A 22,415-nucleotide genomic window follows, 5' to 3' on the forward strand; every position below is an offset into this window, starting at 1 on the left:
AATTGTTGAAGAATTAAGGGACCAATATAAAAAAATCCTACATTTAAACATGAGAGTGAGAGGTGGAGAGAGAGAGACCATATACAGGCCCATCACATGGATGATTGCACGTACGATGAGTCCACGTCTATCTCACTCACTCACTGAAGGTTCTCTTTGGCTCGTTTGCCACAAACCATCAAACATTGTTTTGTGGGAAGAAGCGCAAGTTACACATAAGTAGGTCTATTTTTCTGGTTTTAAGTGACTTTTTGGTTCAAATGCCAAAATTTTGAGGTTTGAAATCTTATAGAGAATTTTAAATTTATAGGGTTTTATACATATTTTGGAATTTTTAATATTTTGTTTGGTTCAGCATTATTATAGGAAAGCAAATTCTATTATTTGCAATATCTTATTTGATTCAAATCTAAACTACAAGATAACAAATTCTAAAAAAGGAGAGGTGAATATTGTTACATTGGATACTTTTTTGAGATCTGCCAAATCCTCTCCAATTGAGAGGATTGACAAATTCTAAAAATTAGATATTTTTTGCATTTTAAGAATTCAACATTCCAATTTTTTTTTAAACAAAAACCAAATAAAAAATCTCAAAACACAAAAAAAAAACTAATGTTTTAATCCCAAAATTTATAATCAACCCCAAAAGTCAAAATTTTACTTGAACCAAACAGCTGCTAACCCCACTTCCTAGCTATTTGTGATGAAATGGGCTCCCCATTTTTGTGCGTCCCTTACACTATTGTCGTTTCTACGACATGGATCCCGCATTACACCATTTTCTCTTTTCCTTTCATGCAACCAAACAAAAAGTAGGAAAAGTATTATAGGAAATCATTTCCTGCAGCACTGTTTTCCCACCTCCTTATTCCAACCAAACGGGCGTTGGACATATTGTGGACCCTACTTACCTCTCTCACTCGCTATTTGTTAGGTGTTGGACGCATCATGGGCCCGGCTTACCCCTCTCTCTCCCACCCATCCTGCAATTTTGTAAGTCTGGGGCAGACGTATTTGGATTATCTCCCCCTTACTTGCAGTAATGAAAAAAAAAATAAACTATGCATGTTTAAAGAATACATGGCTTCATCTCATCCGTTAAGATTAAAACAGAAGAATAGGATTGGAATAATTAAACACTCTTCAATTATACCACTTTTTTTTTGAACCAGAAAAACAGGGAGAGGTTCCCTGTTTATATATATATATATATATATATATATATATATATATTAAAAAAGGGATGGAAAAAATACATGACAAACCAAAAGATGAGGATGATGAGAACCAATAGATGATATGATCGGTGGGGAGCGGACATTGTCGTCACCCACCAAACCAGATCAAGAATGATTCCGAACATCCCATAAAGCGATAGCATACACATCGCTGATTGTTAAACGAGATCAATTATACCACTTAAACGAGGATAATATAAATCCCCATCTATCTGACTCACTCGCTGATTGTTAAGCACTGAACACATCGTCGGCCCCGCTTACCCCTCCCTCTCCTACCTCTCTGCAATTTTGAAGCATAGCGCAGATGAGTTCGGATTATCTCCCTTACTTGCAATAATAAAAAGATTTACTATGTACTTTTCCGTTGAAATTAAAATAAAAAAATATAATTAGATAATTAAATACTCTTTAATCACCGCTTAATTGAAGATGATATGAACCCCTTCTTAAAAGAATCAATCAATCACAGGCTAACAACCATCACCTAGCAGTTGGCACCATTGTCACAAACAGGCGGAAAACAACCGCTAACCATCAATTATAAATATCAATACAAAATAGCTGCATGTACGAAATCCTACATTCATCTCCTACATCCAACCCTTTCAATTGCGGTTTATATCTTATAATCACTGATTTGAACGTCGGATGGTCATGGATTGAGACCAGGGCATCAGATAGCAGTCAAAATTGAGCAGGAACATGCACATTTAGTCAAGTATTTACATCGAAGTAAAATCGTATTCAAAACTGGGGGTTAAAAAAGAAAAACAAAAAATGAAAGGAACTTACTTATTTTGCACCACGGCTGTGTTTTTATGGAAAGGCCATAAATTGACCAAACGTTCTAACACACTTTTGGAGAAATAGCCGGAGAAGGCTTGGGGTGTTGCCGGTGGAAAATCTTCAGCTGGCATCGCAAACGGGCGGATCATCTTCTCCATCTTGTCTAATGTGAGATATGATCCAATTTCTTGAAGTCTCTCTGGTCCATTTATTGGCAGTGTGTGCTCTTGATGCAACATTGCGGCCTCTCCATCGTCATTCTGTTAACAAACAAAAAGAAAATAAAGAAGAAAAGAATATAGAGAACATCGTCATTCTCTCTGGTTCAATTTTTCTGAGGTCCCTTTTTCCATATTAGTCCTGGAATTCTATCATCTCTTTATATGAGACCCTGAAGTCTTCATATTTTTAATTTGGACCCTTCAATCCTTTAAGTTCTTTTAAATTTCACCCCAAGTAAAATTTCGTCTATATCTGTTAGTACAGTGCCGTCAGTCTTAATCATTGCTAGGACGTAACAATTTACGCTAATATGCTTGATTAGTGTGTATGATGTTTCTTGGATTAACTCCTATTCTCTCCCACCCTTCATCTTTTCTCTAAGCAGACTGCCTTACCACTTTCTTTAATGAAATTCAGCAACTGACCTAGAGAAAGAAGAAGAGACCAAAGATCAGCGAAAGAGTGGACAAATTTTCAAAACAAACCCGTTTACAATAATAATCGCAAAAAAAAGACTCATTTCTAACTTTTTTTTCAGAAACCGACCTGGTTTCAGCGCTGCGGCTGAAACCAGGTCGGTTTCTGAAAATAAGTTGGAAATGAGTCTTTTTTGGGATTAAAAGTCCAAAGAGGACTGTTTTGAAAATTTGTCCGAGAAAGAGTCCGTTTAGAGACGAAAGAATGAGTAGGGGAAAAAAGGAATAAAATTAGTGCAGCACAACCTAATCTAGGGTATTAAGGTTTGATCACCACAATAACAGATTTGGACTGAATTTCACTTGAGCTGTAATTTAAACAACTCAGAAGATTTCAGGGTATAAATTAAAAATGAAGATTAAGATACTAATTTTAAAAAATGAAGATCAGGATACTAATAAGAAAAATGAAGATTGGGATACCAATAAAAAAAATATCAAAACGGCTTGTGATGAATTCTCTCAGTAACCATAATAATTGATTAGTTACCTCTAGAGGGCTTAAATCTGCACCACGACTAAATGTCATTTCAATACGAAACCTCTTCGGGTCTTCCAAAGGTACCTGCATTTCAACATCTTAGCTTTTATTGCTAAAACACAAAAGGTTGTCTTAAATCAAAGTGCTATAGCTACAGGAATGATTAAGGTTTATAATTAATATGTGGTCATAGTAAAAAGAAACATTGAGGAGAGAGAAGAATTATCACAGGTTTGGAGTTCAACTCTTTTACATATTCAACGGAATTTTCTCCGCCAATAAAACAAGGTCAAAGTTATCCAAACTTTATCATTCAAAATACTTGCTTACCTCTACATTTTCAAACATCCTCAGAACAATGTAACTCATGTAGTCAAGTTCCCTTGTTTTATGTAATCTCTCCAGACCACTATTGCAAACAAGGCTTTCCTCTCCTTGCAAGGATTCATCCAGGTTACAGTATCGCAGAACATTCATTAAAGAATGTATATGGGATTCCTGCAGAAAATACAGTAGATAAAGTGATTTAGATAAAATGGTAACCGAAAAATATGAAGATTTACTAGAAGCTAACATATACATGAGGGCTTATAGTAAAATGTATTTCTTAGCGAAAAAGAGGAATTTTTAAAGGAGATTTAGTAAGACACACAAATACAACCCACTAAAGTATAATAGGATTGAAAAATGAACCAATCCGAGCTTAGTAGTCTTTCCGAGGAGGCATCCACAGATGGACTCCCGTGAAAAAGATACCTTCTAAAATTCAGAATAAAAACAACAATGATCATGCAGGAAATAGTTTTGAAACTCTGAGAAAGCATGTACACAAGATGCGTCCTCCCATCTATCTATAATAATGTGATAGGTAAACTGGAAAACAAATTGAAATGACAAAAGGAGCCTCACTTTCATGAGAGGGTAACTCATGGGATGAATCAAACAAATAGAAACATAATCCAGTAAACAATATATTCCCATGTACAGTTTGCTTGATTTAAATTCCAGCAAAGGATTTGTTCCGCGAATTGTTTGAACAAAGTTCTGTCAAATATTGAAGAGAATTGCTCGCAAGAAAAATGTTCTTGAAACTACAGGATTGAATCTTCATAAAATTGTACAGTTCACAAATGAAAGCTCTAATGTTAAACCAAAAACCTGGCAATTTATTTGCATCTCAATGGACACCTATGCAAATGACAGCAACTTCTAAAGCACCAATGCGAATCTATAATCATGGATAAATGCACAGTTTGATTGGAGAGGAGAACATGAACCATAAAAAATGTCTGAAACGTATTATATTGAAAGAATATGCAAGTTGAATAAATGCATTAGGGAAAATATACATACAGAAGTGAAATAAAGCCTTGTACGAACATGTCGCCCTGGTGTTTTGACATTAGCATACCTGAAATCAAACAATGATGTTTTAATCTAAGAGAAGTTGGCAGAGAATAACCTTTAAAAGCAAGTTAAATAAAAAACAAACTTCGGATCTAAGCGGTATTTGGTTTCTTTATCTTCATCATCATCTTGCTCCAGTGATCTTTCACTAGTCGAACTAGATCTTCTGTCTTCACTCTTGTTCTGATGTCTAGGGGTATCACCCTCCTCTTTCTTCAAATTAAGGAACAATGAAGTTGGATCTTCATTAGATTTTAGTTCAGCAACGCTCATTGCTTCTTCACGAGTATTACGCAGGTCAATCAAAATCTTTCCCAACAAACGGCGAGCAATCTGATGCAGAGCAGAAAATGATGAGGCAGACAACATGGTGGATGTTCTAGTAGATAAAAGCATATTGGCATAATACATCTAGTTTCCAAATAACATGGTTGTCTGCAGGACGAGCCTCATAAATGCATATTAGAGAAGCTAAACAAAACTTTTAGAACTTTTAGTATATTTCTACAGGACGAAGGTAAGATGCATCTTGGAACCAATTTCATTCAGGAGAATGAATCAATGGCTTCACATAACAAGAAAGAAACAAAGAAGTTTTATGTAGTGGAAAAAGCACAGTTGTTGTGTGGTTATACATGCAGCCTGTTATAGAAGTACTAATTGTGGCGTGAAAAGTCAGTGGACAAAAGAATGCAACTTCAACAATAAAAATCCATGCAAAGTTGAGAAAAAGTGAAAACTAAGTTGAAAGGCGAACAACCAAATGCTTTATCCATTCTGAAGAATAAAATATATGAAGGTGGAAATAGTTTGAAAGAACAAGAAAATTACTGAAAGATTTAATAGGGAATCAGTTTGGCACAAACAATTTTAGTGTTTCATCACTAGAAACTAGTGGCACTGAAGTATGTAAATTACATAAGACATAACTTATAGTTAGGCCTGTCCATCCGGCCCGGCCCGGCCCGGCCCGGAAATCCGGGCCCGGGCCGGGCAAAACCGGAGCCCGGACCCGGACCCGGGTACCCCGGGCCGGGCTCCGGGTCGGCCCGGATTTTTTTCAATTTTTTTCTTTTCTTTTTTTTTGATAAAAAATGCTAAAAATTAGTTTAAATTTATTATATTTTATATAATTATGTATTAGTATATACTTATAAATTATTATGTAACTATATATTATATATATTATATATACATATATTATATGTAAATATATTATATATATTTATAATCTATAACTTGAGAGAGAGAAAATCGCATAAGTAGCCATTGCCCGTTGGGCCAATGGGGAAGAAGTAGCCGTTGTAATATATAAGAACTTCTTCTGCTTCTTTGTTCGAAAGGCATCGGAGTAACAAACCATCGTACCCTCTACGGTATAACGTATGGGTCTCGGTATTATAGAAGAATCTTGGTGCTCTTTGGCGGATTGATTCTCTTTCTTTTACATCCTCTGGCAAAATACAGTATTGGACGTAGTCGATGATAGGAAAGCGCCAATCTCGGGACTCAGACCCAATTTGAGTTGAATTCACCTCTTTGGCGCTCATATTTCTATCATCTTCCTGTTCAATCTCCATACTGTATATAGGTATGCAGAGTTGATGCATCCTCACTGTGACCAAGAGTTCAGTTTCGGGAGGTTGTGCAAGTGATACCGCTAATGCTGCCAGTGCATCCGCATAAGCGTTCTGGAGGCGAGGGATGTATTCGATAAAGAATTCTTCAAAAGATTCTGCCATTCTGATGGCTTCCTGGTGGTATGGGATCAGGTCGGGATTCCTGACTTCATACTCTCCGCGAACTTGGTTGACTATCAGTTGAGAATCTCCAAAAGCTTCGAGATATTCGACCCCCAGCTCCTTGGCAAAACTGAGTCCAATGAGAAGTGCGTTATACTCTGCTACGTTATTGGAGCACGGACTAGTCAATGAATAAGCCCGAGGCATCACATGTTTTCCCGGGGAGATTAAGACAACTCCAACCCCAGAGGAAACTGTAGAACCTCCCGGGGTTATTACCTTATTAACTGCCCTTGAAGCACCATCGAAGTACGGGCGGAGGCCGGGCCGGGCTGAGGCCGGGCCCGGGCCGGCGGGCTTTTTGGACAGCTCTACTTATAGTGGTTTTTCATAGAAACCATTGTTTATATAGGGTGAGAATAAACAAACCAGCTTTAAACTTCAAGTGATGTAGAAACCACCTCTAAAGGGGTTCCTATAGTAATCAACCATCTAGACATATTTTCTTCTGAAATTTCACTTGAAATCTCCAAAATGCCCTTGAAAACACACATGCCAGGCATACATCAGTCTTATTAACTGATCCTGACCTATTTTCCGATGTGTTTCAAGGGCATTTTGGGAATTTCAATCAAAATCTCACCAGAAAGTAGGTCAAGGTGGCTAATTGCTATAGGAACCCCCTTTAAAGGTGTTTTTTTGTATTAATTGAACTTTAAAGATGTTTTTCGTATTGTCATCATATTTTAAAGGTGGTTTTAGTGAAAAAGCCCCAACTTATGTTGACTGCAACCATAATAATTTAATTGTTCTGCTGAACTTTCTCCATTGTTCAAAACTTCTGAAAGTACAAATGTACATGACAAACACCATATACTTCAAGAACACATGAAAGACTACGATAAGTGAATTGCATATTATTTGACCTGGCAGGCAAGTGAGAATCTGCATGCAGAAATGGTGTGTGGCTATGGACTGAGAAGATTCTTTCAAGCTTCTTGAGAGAAGGATTCAATTTGAGGAGGGAAAAAAATGAAAGAGAGACTGAAAAATAAGAGATGAAAAAGACAGGAATATTTGCGCAGTGAATACTTGGAGACTCAAAGTTCTGATCTCTCTGAATATTTTACAAAGTTAATCTCTCTTACAAATCATCCCTATAGTCTCTTGCACATATTAGGCAGTTATTCTGTATATTCATATAGTCAAAGCTTGCTAATAGAAAATCAACCGGGAACATAAGAGTACTAGAATTGCCACTTTACACCTTTCTGCGAATAAGATGCTTATCTACTTCTACTTCCATATTCTAAGTTTATTCATGTCATGCTGGAATTGCAAGAACGCGAAGAGAAGCTCTATCATCACAATGCAATTCCACGGGTTAGGTAGTGAAATGAAGATTTCCTAGTAGATGCTTCGACCACATTATCTCAGATATACTTTATAAAATTGTAGACATAATGTTATTTCGAACTTGGTAAATTCAAAGTACGTTGAACATTTTAAGAAGGTTTGATTATCTATAAATTTTTAGTAAAATTTTTAGGATCAGTATAGCTATATAGCTATACCCAAACAGATATCATATCATACTCCCTTTAAAAGCACGAGTTCAGAAAAATCTTTCGATAGACAAAAATACTCTTGGAATACAAATACTAATCCATTAAGTAAGAGTAAGTTGATATATTGATGAATTCTTATTGGATGTACATAGTATGAATATAAGGATATAGTTTAAATTGAAATGTAAACATGAATGAAATTATTAAATGCCAAATTTATAAATGTCTACAAGATGAAAGGCGTATATGCAAAAACCAAATAAATTAAAAAGAAATAATATCTGCTCCAAAGGTCGAACCCAGGAATAGCGCAGACCTACAAATGTACATAATGTTGACGGGATATTTACAAAATCCGCCAAACAAATTAAAAAGATAAAAGTTATTCTCAAAATTATAAAAACGAAAAAATTAAAACAAACAGTTACGATTTGAGGACACAACGAGGCGATCTCTGACCGACCAAAATTCAAGTAGTTCACGATACTGTATAATTAGTTTTAAAGTTTAATTATACTATTATTATTTAAATAGAACTCCATTTATAATTATTATCCTCTCACATGCAACATCACATACCAATATATATAAGCCAATAAATTACAATAATTTTCATAACACTTTCATCTCCTTCTATAGGTGTGTGCCTTTAGATTAGATTAGATTATTTTAAAGAAATTAATTATATTGTATATTTAATCTTTTTTTATATTAAGAAATAGCAACAATTTTCACAGCACTTTCATCTATTTTCTTCTTATTAGATTAGATTAAATTATTTTAAAGTAATTAATTATATTGTATATTTGATCTTTTTTCATATCACAAAATTTAATTTTATTATTATTATTTAAATAGATACAGTTTGTATAAAAGTCAAAAAGAATCTCACATGTATCTTAGATCTCAATGCCAATTGTAATATTTATATATATGTGTTGGTTAAAATAAATTTCATGTATGAGCTTAACTTATATGATCCTACTTTAACCAATTAGATAATTTAAATTTTTTTACACCCAAACTCTTCCACAAAACCAAAAGAGAGTAGTAATGCTATAGCTATATATGTCCACAGGACCACAGATATCTTAAAAATGAACAAAGAAAACCACACAAATAAAAACCATATTAATTACCCCCACACATCCATTGTTTTCAAAACCATCCTTCTCCATCTTCATTTATAATATATCCACATATCCAAATTAAGCTGCTAGAGTTTCCCTCTCACCAACTACATCATTGATCAGCTCTCATTTTTCTTTTATACTTAAATTGTATAAAATTCATTGTGATGAGGTCTCACCCGAGTCCTCTGCCTGCCTTTAACGCACAATAATAAAATAATGTATTAGGCCTTATAGTTAGTTAATAACGAGATCCTGTAATTATAAATAAATTAAGCAAAGATTAATAATTCTTAAGAATGTACTACGTTCCCCTAGCTTCCACTGTAAACTTGTTAGTTGTTTATTCCTGACTCCAAGATATTTTCAAAATTAATCTTGAGAGTTGCTTGCATTAAAAAAGTTATGTTAGAAGGTCTATACAGTCTGTTTTATAGTTTAAGATTGTCAACATATTTTATCTCTGATGCATATCAGTTATGAGTAATAATATAATTTGATTGATCCAAGTATATCCTAATATATTTCTGGACTCGTCTTATCTTTTACTCTCTATTATATACCAACCTGATTTCACAATTGATATAGACGATGAAGATACTACTATAAAATTATTCAGGAAAAAGATAAAGGTGAAGGATTGATATCGGTTCAACTAAATATGAGAAAAGAAGGAACAAATGATAATATTTTTTTGAATATTTTATAGTAAAACTTAAATTTTTGAGTAAAATTAGAAATCATAGAAGGGATTTTCATGCAAATTTTTTAATATGCTTATGTGAATAATTTTATCATATAAAATTATACTAGAGTCGTCATTAATCTTTAGTATTTGTTTTTTTATTTTAAGTCTATTAATAATTAAGATGTCTTATAGTCTTGTGAAAAGTATGTGCTCTGTGTTGAGCGAATACAAACCATCTTAATATTAAGTATTTGGTTATATTTTTATTAGCACATCAATAATATATCATTGTATTGCTTTCAAACTTAACACTACATTTAATGACTAAGATAAACAAATTGGAGATCGATGATTTGATCCGATAAATAAATAAGTTACATGAAGTTTGATATAATTTAAAAAATAAATGTTGTGTATGCAAGTATATAAAAGTATATTGATCCTAGTTTTACACACAAATCTATTTTATAATTTTTTTAAAATGTTTAAATGAAATTTATGGCAAATGTAATAATCCATGTTTATAGATTTTAGCTCAAAATGAATCTGACTGATTTTATAGTAAGAAAATAAACAGAAAAATAAATAATTTTGATATTTAACCACGTGCATTGCATATGCACAAGAACTAGTAGTCCATGAAATACCCATGTTGGATAAACAGACACTAGGATACTAGGACATCCGGTGATATGTGTCGTGTCCATGGTATAGATCTAAAACATAAATACCTATCCTAGATGTATTGAGATATCACAAGTGAGAAAAGGGAACAAATGTTTCAATGTGGTTCGGCAAAGTGACCTGCATCTACAGGCAATACAGGCAAAAGACGGTCTACTGTATCAAAGGTGGTTAAAAAAAATAAACAAACTCACCAAAACCTTAACTATTTTATCCCAGAGAGAAGCTCTCAGACGAATACTTTAATCATAGATTTCTTAAAGAAACACTCTTAGAAGGATACAGAAAAGTTTTTGAAAGAGATTCTCAGAGGAGTCCTAACGTTAGCTTCAACAGAAAGCCATTGGATCTACAGTCTCTTAGTTTTTAAAGAGTTAAGTTGTGTAACTTCTGATTGACCACATAAAATATGTTCTGGAAGTCAAGGTTACCTTTGAGCCAATTTTGAGCTTATGCTTAGGATTTATGCCGTACTCATTAGGAATAACACCATCTGCCAGTAACTGCAAAGACAGAATACTATGATTAAACATTTTAACTAGTCTAAGTGAAAGAAAAGGAATGTATAACGAAAGACGTTACACCTTCTAAGTGCAGGCTCAGTTAACAAAATGATCGACACAAGCAACTGTTAGAGACTTATATCCTTAATATCCTCAAGTTGAAAGATTTTTCACGTAAATCTTACTGATCTTGCTAACAAATAGAAAATATAATTGCATTTAATAATACAAAAAATAATAATAAACATTAAAAAAAACCAGAAAACTGTTACCTGAGCAACTTTGAAGAGTTCGGTCAAACCATCAAGATTGAGATGTGCATTGTGCAAGAGATCATACCTACAAAGAAGTTTGTGATGTAAGAAGCCATATGCCATGATATAATTGCAACAAAGTACATTATCAAAGAAAAGCACAAGAGAGAATGCGTACAAAGAGGATACTTCCATTTAAAATTCTTTCACGCTTCCGTAACACTAATTATTAGCATTGTATTTGGATTTTGAAAAATAGAACAATAAAATACATTAGTATGGAACGGTTTCATTATTTTTGAATCATAACTTTTGTAAAGAGTTCATCACAGAATAACTTTTTGAATCATTTCTTCCACTAGTAAAGATTTCATTGCATCTAATCCTATAAAATCTACTGTCCCTAGTGGGTAAATTCCAAGAGATGATTTTGTACAAGACATTCCCATGACACTGCAAAGCTTTGTCTTTAATCTTTATTTAGACTTGATCTAGCAGGAAAATTCTAAAGAGTCTCTGCTACGATACCTGACCTTTAGACACATGCTCAATAGGAAGGAAAAGCTACCAGCTAAATGGGCTTCAAGGTGTACTACACAGGCCTTTAATCAATTGTTGATGTTGAGGATGTGAACAGGTCTTACAAATTTGCAAAGAGCTTTCGCAAGTTTGAGATATGCTTCATATCCTACTCCTTTGCTGCGGGAAAATGACTAAGGGGAACGAAAATATACTTCCTAAATTACCATGCTGAATGTGAGCTAGGCGTGTTGATAAACAGTTATTACAATTTTGCAAAGAGCTTTCTCAACTTTGAATCTGTGATACATAATTACATACTTCACAGCCTATCCCTATGATGTGGGAAACCGACAAGGTGGCGTGATGGTCATATAGATAGTCATAATCTTGCTTCCTGACACTTGTATCTACAAAATAGTTGCTTACTAATTTCAGTGTTTTAAACTCATTGCATTGCTTGATCAGATTTTTCCACCAGATCAGGCATCAGAAGAAGAGAGTTACACTATCCTATCAAGTGAACTAACAGAACACTTTCTTGGACAGAGGGAAAAAAACATTGTCCCCAATATCGAAGCCTGAAGATATTGAATAAAAGGTGAAGAATAAGTTAAACAATTTGCAAGTTGGCAGGTGACCTGCTGGTTAAAGTCAGCCATATATAAGTAGGATGCAAACGCACTGTAGAAGTATACTATTTTAGTACACGCTACTGTTCAAAAGTACAACAGAAGTTGAAGTTGTTCAATTTTTGCAAATTCCTAGACATTATTTTAGAATGCAAGACAGTGTAATGTGAAATTTCATATACAAAACAATCAGCATTTCAACACGTTCAATGACATCCAATCTTATGTCTTGTCTAATGAATATTGCATATACTTAACTTTATTTGAAGTAATAATAAATCTAAAAAGGTTATCAACTAAATGATTGCTTGCAACATGACCTGATGCAATAATTATATCATCCTATGCTAAACAACAAACTCATTAGCAAAGTTGTGACTCATCGTTGGGTGACAGTAGAAATACATCTAAACAAAGAAATGTATGTACGAACTTAATCCTTCACAAATGATCCATTTGACAAGATGGATTACACCAAACTGATTAGGAACTTAAAGGAATTTGATATACAGTAGAGTTGGGATCTTACTTGCAAGAATCATAAACATCTGGAATTTGTGTAATATCAAATCGGCTGCATTAAAAATCAGCTTATAAGATTAATCTGTTGAAGTTCATGCCATACCCACAACATCTATTTATATTGATATGAGATTACGTACTCCTTTCTCTCATTGTATAGGTCTCTCTCCAGTTTCCTCCAGCGAGCAAACATTAAAAGAAATCCTTCACTCCCACAAGGCAGTCCAGCAGCAATACGTGCTACGTCTATGTTTGTTTTTCCAAGAGCCTTTGCTTGGTCATAGGGAGGAAGAACCTCGTAGGAACTTTTCATTGCAAGCTTTTCATCTTCATCTTGAGCAAGCAGTTTCACTTGTCCAGTTATCTTCTTTGTCAATTTGATCTATTCAAGAAAAATATGGTCTTCAATGTTATACAAATAATGTTATGCAAATAAACCGTACAAAGATATAAGTTAATTATAAAAAACAAAATGCTCGAAAACGTCAAGAAAGAATTTGAAGTGATGCAAGAGAAGATCATATTCACTGCCATCTAGGATTAGGGAATTTAGAATGCCAGATACAATCAGTCATAATAATAAACAAGTTAAGATCAGAGATAGCTTTGATAGTATGTTAAAAATAAAAGTATGTTGAAATATATATTATCTAAATGAAAAAACAAAAACAAACTTCTTTTTTTGGTAACGAGGAGCCGCTTGGTTAGAGCACTCGAGTCCAAAGGAGCAACCCCAAGATCAAGCCCCCTCCCACATGTAAACCCCGGGGGCGTCGGTCCCACCTTAATTCAGCCTACTCCCAGGTAAGTAGACGGGAATCAAACTCATGGCCGTGTGAACCATATTGGAACCTCCCAACTGTCCAGATCAACCGCGATGGGTAAATACAAACTTCTTACCCAACTCTCTAACTAGGGCGTGTTTGGTACACAGGAATAGGAGGGGACGGAACGCTCATTCCCACTTCTCATTCGTGCATACCAAACATGGCAACTTTTTTAGAGCTAGAAAGTTTATTCCCACTTCTCCTTCATTCTCACTTTTTGTGGGATCGGACATTTCCAAGGTGTTGGTAGGAAATGATTTATTATTAATTGTCCATACCAAAATATAATGATTTTTCACTCTCACTTTATTATCTAATAGCACCCAGGGCCGGCTTTGGGGGTGTTCCAAGTGAGCCCCCGCACAGGGCCCCTAATTTTTTTTATAATTATATTTATATATATGAAGAAATAAATGTGGACCGTCCATTTCACACCCAGCTTAATCTCAACCATCTGTTCAAAAACCCTCTTTCAAAAACACATCAGCCTCACCCCTACCCATCTTCTTCACCTATTCTCACGTACATTCTCACTCAACACCCCAGCCTAGCCAGCCCCCAAATCCAATCCCCCACCACATCCTCCTCTCTCTCCACGTCTATGCGGCTCAGGCAGTCGCGTCTTCAGCGACCGCCGCACCGCCAGCCCTCAACATTCCAGTCCAACATCTTCTTCCCAGCCCCAAATTCCAGACCCACGCGCAGTCGGGTCCTCAGCCGGACTCGCCGCCGCCGCCGAGCCCACTGTGAGTCCCTTCCTCCTCTCCGACCTCCATGCGGCGCGGGAGGCCGACCGCGGCAGATGGCCAGCCCCAATTTACGCCAGCCTCCATCCTCTCTCGGTCTCTCCGCCCTCAGCGGCTCAGCTCAGGCTGCTCTATTCAGCCTCAGTCCCGAAATCGCTGCCAGCCCCGAAATCGCCGACTTCGGTTCGGATTCAGAGTTGATCTGAGCTCGCCGACGTCGCGGTCTCTCGACTCTCGCCTGAGCTCTCTCATCTCCTCTTCTCACGTATGATTCCTTTGTTTTTTTTATTTTTTATAATTTTTCTATTGTGATTTTAGGGTTTTGTTGCTGATTTGAGATTTGATTTCTTGTATTGCAGGAAATCCAAGTGACCAAGCGGATCTTACATTTTCGGTGTTGCCGTTGCCGTAGTGCCATGCTGTCGCTATGTATTGTTCAGCCGGAGCCGGAGCTGTATTGTTCAGCCGGAGCCGGAGCTGTTCAACAGGTTGTATTGTTCTGAATCTTTTGACTTATTTTAATTTGATTGTGATATTTTTTGTTTTATTATAGAAATATCTCCAAGAAAATATCCATATGGATATGATAAACGCAAAAAAAAATTGAACAATTTGTCCAAACTCAAAGTGGAGCGCTTGATAAATTCATTGTTAGAGAAACACAAGATTTAGTTGAAAATTCAATTACAAATGATAACATTAATGATTTGGGCCTGAATGAGTATGAGAATAAAAATGTTGATGATCAAAGTAAAAATGAAAATGATAATGAAAATGAGAACCAGAATGAAAATGAGATTTATAATGAAAATGATAATGAAAATGAGTATCAGAATGAAAATGAAAATGAAAGTAAAAAATGAGAATCAGAATAAGAATGAAATTGATATTGACAATAAAAATAAAAATAAGAATGAAAATATTTTAGGCAATGAACAATCTAATGAGTCCATGATAATGAATTTGAATATTTATGATCCAAATTTGGACACCAAATCTAGAGATATATTAGTGGAAAATGACCCTATAAGAGATCTATTAGTCGAAAAAGGTCCGAAAGATAAATTAGGAAGGTGTTTTTCTTCGGCATTTTACACTAGGCATTTATCAAATTGAGAGAAATGCGATAGGGAATGCTTAGTTTATTCAAAGGATATCGATAAAGTATTCTGTTTTTGTTGTAAATTGTTTAAAAATGGTTTTAAGAAAAAATTTTTAATAAATGAAGGATTTAATGATTGGATACATCTTAGTGCTAGGCTTAAAGAACATGAAACAACTAATGAGCACATGTTTAACATGAGTACTTGGCTTGATTTACGCATAAGATTAAAGAAAAATAAAACAATCAATAAAAATATTCAAGAGCAAATTAATAAAGAGAAGAAATATTGGAAGAAAGTATTACAAAGAATAATTTCTATTGTTAAATATCTTGTTAAACATAACTTGACATTTCGAGGAACAAATGAGAGAATTTATCAAAATAATAATGAAAATTTTTTAGGCCTAATTGAAATGATTGCAGAATGGGATCCGGTAATACAAGAACATATTCGACGTATTGACCATGGTAAAATTCATTATCATTATCTTGGTCCTAGCATCCAAAATGAATTGATAAGTATGTTAGCTTCTAAAATCAAATGTGCAATAGTTTAAAAAATTAAAGAAGCTAAATATTTTTCAGTAATACTTGATTGTACTCCGGATGCAAGTCACCAAGAACAAATGACCTTAATATTACGATATGTCGATATTTCTACAAGCCCGATAAAAGTAGAAGAACTTTTTGTAGAATTTTTAAAAGTAAATGATACATCTGGACAAGGACTTTTTGAAGAATTGCAAAATGTGCTAAAAAATCTTAATCTTGATATTGATAATGTACGAGGTCAAGGGTATGATAACGGGTCTAATATGAAAGGGAGACACCAAGGTGTACAAAAAAAATTACTTGATATTAATCCTAGAGCGTTATACACGCCTTGTGGTTGTCATAGTCTTAATTTAACACTTTGCGATATGGCAAATTGTTGTGGTAAAGTAAAAGACTTTTTTGGAGTGATGCAACGCATTTATACATTATTTTCTCACTCAACAAAGCGATGGTAAATTTTGATAAATAATGTAAAAGGTTTAACTGTGAAGCCATTGTCGGCTACACGTTAGGAAAACCATATTGAAAGCGTTAAAGCAATTAGATTCCAAACACTTAAAATAAGAGAAGCACTACTTCAGTTAGCAGAAACTGTTAATGACTCCAAAATAAGAAGTGAAGCAGATTCTTTAGCAACACATGGAATTGGAAATTTTAAATTTTTATTAAGTATGATTATTTGGTACGATATATTGTTTGTTGTTAACTTAATTAGCAAATCTTTACAATCTAAAGACATGCTTATTGATATTGCTATAGATCAAGTAAAAGGATTGATTAGATTTTTTGAGGATTATAGAGAAGTTAGGCTCACACAAGCTATGGCAATTGCTAAAGAAATTGCTATTGAAATAAAAATTGATTATGTATTTCAAATAAAACGTCAAATCCGTAGAAAAAAACAATTTGATGAGAATGTTAATGAGGAGAAAACACTATCAGTTGAAGAATCTTTTAGAATTAATTATTTTTTGTATATTGTAGATCAAGCTATTGGTTCACTAAAGAAAAGGTTTGAGTAATATAAAGCATATGAAGATATTTTTGGATTTTTGTTTGGTTCAGAAAAGTTAAACTCATTAGATGATAATAATTTGAAAGCATGTTGTGATAATCTTGAAATTATTCTAAAATATAAAACATTTTCTGATCTTGATGGGAAAGATTTATTTGAAGAACTAAAAATCTTACGAAATATTTTACCAAAAGAAACAAAGATGGCTATTGATATACTGAATTTCTTAAAAATACGAAATTATTTTTCAAATGCATGTATTGCTTATAGAATATTATTGACTATACATGTTACATTCGCATCTGCAGAAAGAAGTTTTTCAAAATTAAAACTATTAAAATCTTATCTGAGATCGACCATGTCACAGAAAGACTAAATGGACTAGCTTTGATATCCTTTGAAAATGATTTTATAGATAAAATTGATGTTAAAAGGCTTAATTAGTGATTTTGCAGCTAAAAATACAAGGACAATTTTTCGATGATAATTTTTGATGCTAAAGGCTTTGATATCTGATGAAGGTAAGCACATATACAAGAGGAACATAGTATGCAAGTATTTCTTATTGTGGACAATTTGCTCTATTAGAAAGCTTTATTAAGGTGGGATTACATGTATTTATCTGATCAGTAACATTTTATTCAGGTGACTGAAGAGATGAAGAATTGACAATAGCACTTGAAAAGTATGTTAAAGACTATCCAGATGCGAAAAAACCAGGTAACATTTTAATGTCTGGTCAGTAACATTTTATTCTCTAGCATTTTAGGGATTCAAATAGAAACTTATTGATATTTTGTATATAGAGAAGTGTCTTGTGTTTACTTTTCGCACAGGGCACCTAAAATCTCAGAACCGGCCCTGATAGCACCCAAACATGAGAACGGAAATGAACATTTCATTCTCACACTAATTCCATTCCGTTCCTTACTTCATTCCATTCTCATTTGATCCGATTTCCTTGTACCAAACAAGGCGTTAGTTCTCTGAAAATAACTACGATAACAGAAACAAATTATAGAATAAATGAGGCTTCTAAATATAGGATCACAGACATTGTTTTCTCAACTACTAGACCAAAGGAAAATGGAAAGTGTAGCTTTGATTTGATCATGAACATCACCTATACATGGGGAAGAACAGTGTTCATTATCTTTATCACTGGTTATGGCATCATATACTAAGGAATCACAAAAAAATGTACTTTTCTCTGAATTATCACGAGAGTGTAAATGATACTACTGCAACACATTATTTTTTATGCTAAGGTGCAGAACAGTTTGAAGATGCGTTATATCACAAATGAGCTTTCACTTAATTTTTTAAAAATAAAAGGGCAATAATAAGAACTAAAACAAAATATATCTAAACTTCCCATATGAAGTGATGTAATGATTTAGTAATGGTGTGTGTGGAAGATTAACTTCCCCATTGCAGAAAAATAATTCCAAAAGAATATAATCTATTACCCACTTACAGCATAATTTATTTTTTATCCTTTCCCAAAGGTGTAAGGGAACCTGGTTGAAAGCAATTAAAAAGCATATGATAGTGGTTTAGTGCTTAACGTAGGAGACACTTCTAAGCACAAATGAATGGATAAATAGGATTCATGTCGTTGACCTAAAAAAATTGGGATAAAGGCTCTGCTGTTGCTGTTCCTGTTGTATTCCTTTCCAAAGTAGCTAACTGGCAACAATCTGTTCATTTTCCCAAGCGAAAGACAAACTTAGGTATCGACTTGCCCTACTGTGTGAATAGCCGTTTATTTTGTGTACAAGACTCGTCAGAGGCTTTGGTGTAGCTATGAGGGGGATTTCCCTATGGCTACAATACCCGTTGAGTCTCGCCCCCTCCACACATGTATTCAGGGACCGGGCATGACACAAATCCTGAAAGAGATTTTCATTTTGCCACCTCATATCTGATAGATATCTACATGCCCTTAGCTGGCATGAGTTTACCTCTCCAGAAACTGGCTTTACATGTTTCTAGGAAGGGCATCAATTTTCTATGGTTGACTTGACCAGAAATTTTGCTCAAACTCGTCAAGAACAGGTTATAAGTCCTAAGAACTTGGTCATTTTCTTTGATCTCTCAACTTTCAGGGCTAGCAAACATAAGCACACTAGTATGTAGCCAAATGGGTCCACAGATAAAAACTTTGTTCTCATTTTTTGTCATATTGACACGTTTCAATAGGATAAATTTAGTTCACACATTTCCACTGGTAAACCCCAATAAGGAAAGAGCCAAATCAACAACGCATATCAGGAAAATCACAAGTACTGTTAACTTACGGTTCATATATGATAGAACGAAAAACGAACCCACGTGTTGCGGGCCAAAGATTCTGGCAACAAAAAGCATAGAAAATAGACATATATGAAGAAAAATACCATTTTAGGAAGAAGTTCAGAAGCATTCGAAGGAAGGCCAGCACCATCAACCATCCACGGATACTCTGCCCATCCATGAAGCTTAGCCTGCATAGTATTAAAACAATAAATATAAAAACAATCGTATAATAAAAGTGAAAATTTCCAAATGGCAATCTAGAGAATTAATCTGAAGAACAATAAGATCAAAGCTACCAGATTTTATAGAGTAGAAATATGTTAGTGAAAAGTTTAATCTGTTTAGTTCCTTGGATATATACACATAGGCTCACTTCATTTGTCAACTCTGTCTCAATTAATTATAAACTCTATGGATTGCAAAAGCAATAAGGCAGGTTTCCACTCCCAAACTTTAAAACTCGCCGTATAGAGACATGTGCAAATCCACCGAAAGAGAGATACATATACACATATGATGCAGCACAGTATAGAGAAATCTTACTGCCATAACATCAAACAGAAATACATGGACTATTGTGTGGAAATAAAATATAGGTTTTTTCATGGTTTGATAAAGAGGGTTATACAAAGATAAAATATAGTTTTGCATGGTTTGGCATAGAAATATTTTTTTTTCAAAAATGTCCACAGGGAAGCTAGAACTGAACCCATTAAATCCATTAACTCTGAGAACAACACAGATGCATAGGTGAGACAGCCAATGAATTGCTCTCTCAAGTAATTCATTCTGAGTCTAAGTACTCTAGCATCAACTATGAAGAAATCCCAATGGGATTTTTCCCTGCTAAGTGATTGGTGTGTAGTGGAAGGGGATGCAACAGAGTGGAAGGATCAGTCTAGTGCTCTAGAGGTCAAAATACGTGTCAGCAGCTTAAAAACGAAAACAAGAACAAAAGAACTGAAAATTAAGAATAACAAACAAACTCAACTTCGTCCACATCAAACCTTTATCAAGTTCTTCTTTATTATCCAAGAATGGGTTATTGGTCAGTGCAGCTCATCCACATCCTTCATGCAAGCAAGAGCTATGTGGCTTTTACTTCCCCCCTCAAACAGGGACTTGTTAAGCCTATCTCCTTTTGTTTTCTTCTATCTTTCCTCTAGTCTCAACGCCAGGATATAATTCTGTTCTTTCGTTTTTCCGCACTCAGTCCCCACTTTTCTCCCCACTTTTCTGAGTGGCAGTGAAGAGCTCCTGTGGAGTGATGGGAGTAATGGAAGTGAATTTTTTTTCTCTAAAGCATACTCTTTTTCCACCCTTTCCCACTGCATCAGATCAATCAGACTCCAGTACAGAGACTTGCAACAACTTGTATGACAGATATTATTCCCCTTTCTATCCTCAGTTTTCAAAATTACAAACCCTAGTCTCCAACAACTCTTCTTAAAGTATGTTTTTTCATATAAATGAATATCTTTTTTCTAGTCCATCATTTTCCTTCCTCTGCTTTTTGTGAGTTGTATGTCTTCAATTGATTAAGTAATAACCAAGCAGTTATCAATATGTGAGCATCTTAATGTCATAGATAGAATACTTAAAAGACAATTTTAGTAAATTATATCATAAATAATATACTTTAATGGATGACAGACCTTTGCTTCTTCCATCTCAGTACTTGCATTTTCAAGGCCATCCAACATGGAAGAATCTTTGCTAACAAGAGAAACCTGGTAAAAGAGTTGAGTGTAAACTAAGAATCAAACAAAAAAGGGGGAAAACAGGACATACAATGGATTGTTTGATTTAAACCAGAATGGGAGTTAATTGTCCTTCTAAATCAAGAAGGCCTTTGGCAAATGCAGCAGCAGACATCTGCAAAAAAAACATGGTCTAGATAAGAGCTATGCTTCATGGATGGTGCATCAGTAAAGACCATCCCATACCAAATAACTTTAAAACCTATTACGAAAAATAAGCTCACAAACATCCTAAACTAAACGTGCAATTAAAACAAGCAGGAGTTGGGCATGATAATTGACTTTTGATCAAAATCATGCATTTCCAGTGTCCTACCTGGACACGACCCTCATCTGAACTGTAAATCTTCAGGTCATGTCGGTAAGTACTGTGAAGACGAAGCAATCCTGTTCCTTCACCTAATGGTTTCAAGATAAAATAAAGATCTTAGCCATAAAGCAGTAAGAGTGGAACATATTTTTTTGGAAAATAAAATACTATTACAACACTCATGCTCTTCAATTTGACTTGGTTTATAACTGTCTTAGTGACCATAACAAACCGACGTCAGCGGGTGTTGGTATATATATTACTTACCAATTTGACCATGTTTGTTCTTAGCAAAGCCTCCACCACACATTATAAACTATCATTAAATCACAGAAATAAATACTGATTGATACTGTACAGATCTGCCTCAGTGTTCTTTGAAGCAATGTTTGAAAAAGCTTTTCTAGAACTCGCTTCGAAACTCGCTTCACAACTTATTGAAGGGTAAACGCTTCAAAACTCAAGAGTGAAGCTACTTATCTCTTGAAACTTACGCCTCATGGCTTAAAGCATAATTGAAGTTTGAGCGTCGCGCTTCATAAGGTGCTTTTATTTTGAAGCACATGCTTAAGACAAAATAGTAGGGACATAAAAGAATCTTTGACTAACATTAAAATGCCCCTATATATTTTCAATATGACTATGTGAGTGTAAATAAAATATATATGTTATGAGTGTAGCTTAGTTTATTATGATTCATTTGTATACTTCACATATTTAATTGTTATTTACTACTCAGGACATGAATGTATATATTTGTAATTTTTACGCCACTCTATATTATATGATCATGCTTTTTACAAATTTAAAATTAAAATATATTTAAACTAATGAAGCTTACGCTTCACGCTTTGAAGCTTACACTTCGCTTCACAAACAAAGGGTCTAGTGCTTCGCCTTGCGCTTCCACTTTTCTAGACATTGCTTTGAAGTGCTAATAC

At 34.5% G+C, this 22,415-nt stretch overlaps 1 protein-coding gene across 4 annotated transcripts in view; it reads right to left on the reverse strand.

Annotated features, from left to right (window-relative positions):
* Positions 1,269-22,415, reverse strand: part of LOC109833738 (inositol hexakisphosphate and diphosphoinositol-pentakisphosphate kinase 2-like) — a 35,356-nt gene continuing 14,209 nt past the window's right edge. For 2 of the 4 annotated variants that reach the window (XM_020401527.1, XM_020401526.1), the window contains exons 18-31: positions 21,481-21,563; positions 21,217-21,279; positions 21,060-21,134; positions 19,506-19,592; positions 12,999-13,240; positions 12,866-12,910; positions 11,204-11,270; positions 10,860-10,931; positions 4,702-4,949; positions 4,563-4,620; positions 3,540-3,707; positions 3,219-3,293; positions 2,037-2,290; positions 1,269-1,524 (exon numbers count right to left, since the gene is read on the reverse strand). In XM_020401527.1, the coding sequence (XP_020257116.1) occupies positions 1,473-1,524; positions 2,037-2,290; positions 3,219-3,293; positions 3,540-3,707; positions 4,563-4,620; positions 4,702-4,949; positions 10,860-10,931; positions 11,204-11,270; positions 12,866-12,910; positions 12,999-13,240; positions 19,506-19,592; positions 21,060-21,134; positions 21,217-21,279; positions 21,481-21,563 (1,589 nt within the window). In that variant the 3' untranslated portion in view covers positions 1,269-1,472. Of the gene's footprint in view, positions 1,525-1,747; positions 1,877-2,036; positions 2,291-3,218; positions 3,294-3,539; positions 3,708-4,562; positions 4,621-4,701; positions 4,950-10,859; positions 10,932-11,203; positions 11,271-12,865; positions 12,911-12,998; positions 13,241-19,505; positions 19,593-21,059; positions 21,135-21,216; positions 21,280-21,480; positions 21,564-22,415 lie in introns of those variants that run through there. The other 2 variants (XM_020401529.1, XM_020401528.1) reach the window with 2 other exon arrangements.

This window comes from Asparagus officinalis, chromosome 3 (assembly GCF_001876935.1).
Source record: "Asparagus officinalis chromosome 3, Aspof.V1, whole genome shotgun sequence".
NCBI lineage: Eukaryota > Viridiplantae > Streptophyta > Magnoliopsida > Asparagales > Asparagaceae > Asparagus > Asparagus officinalis.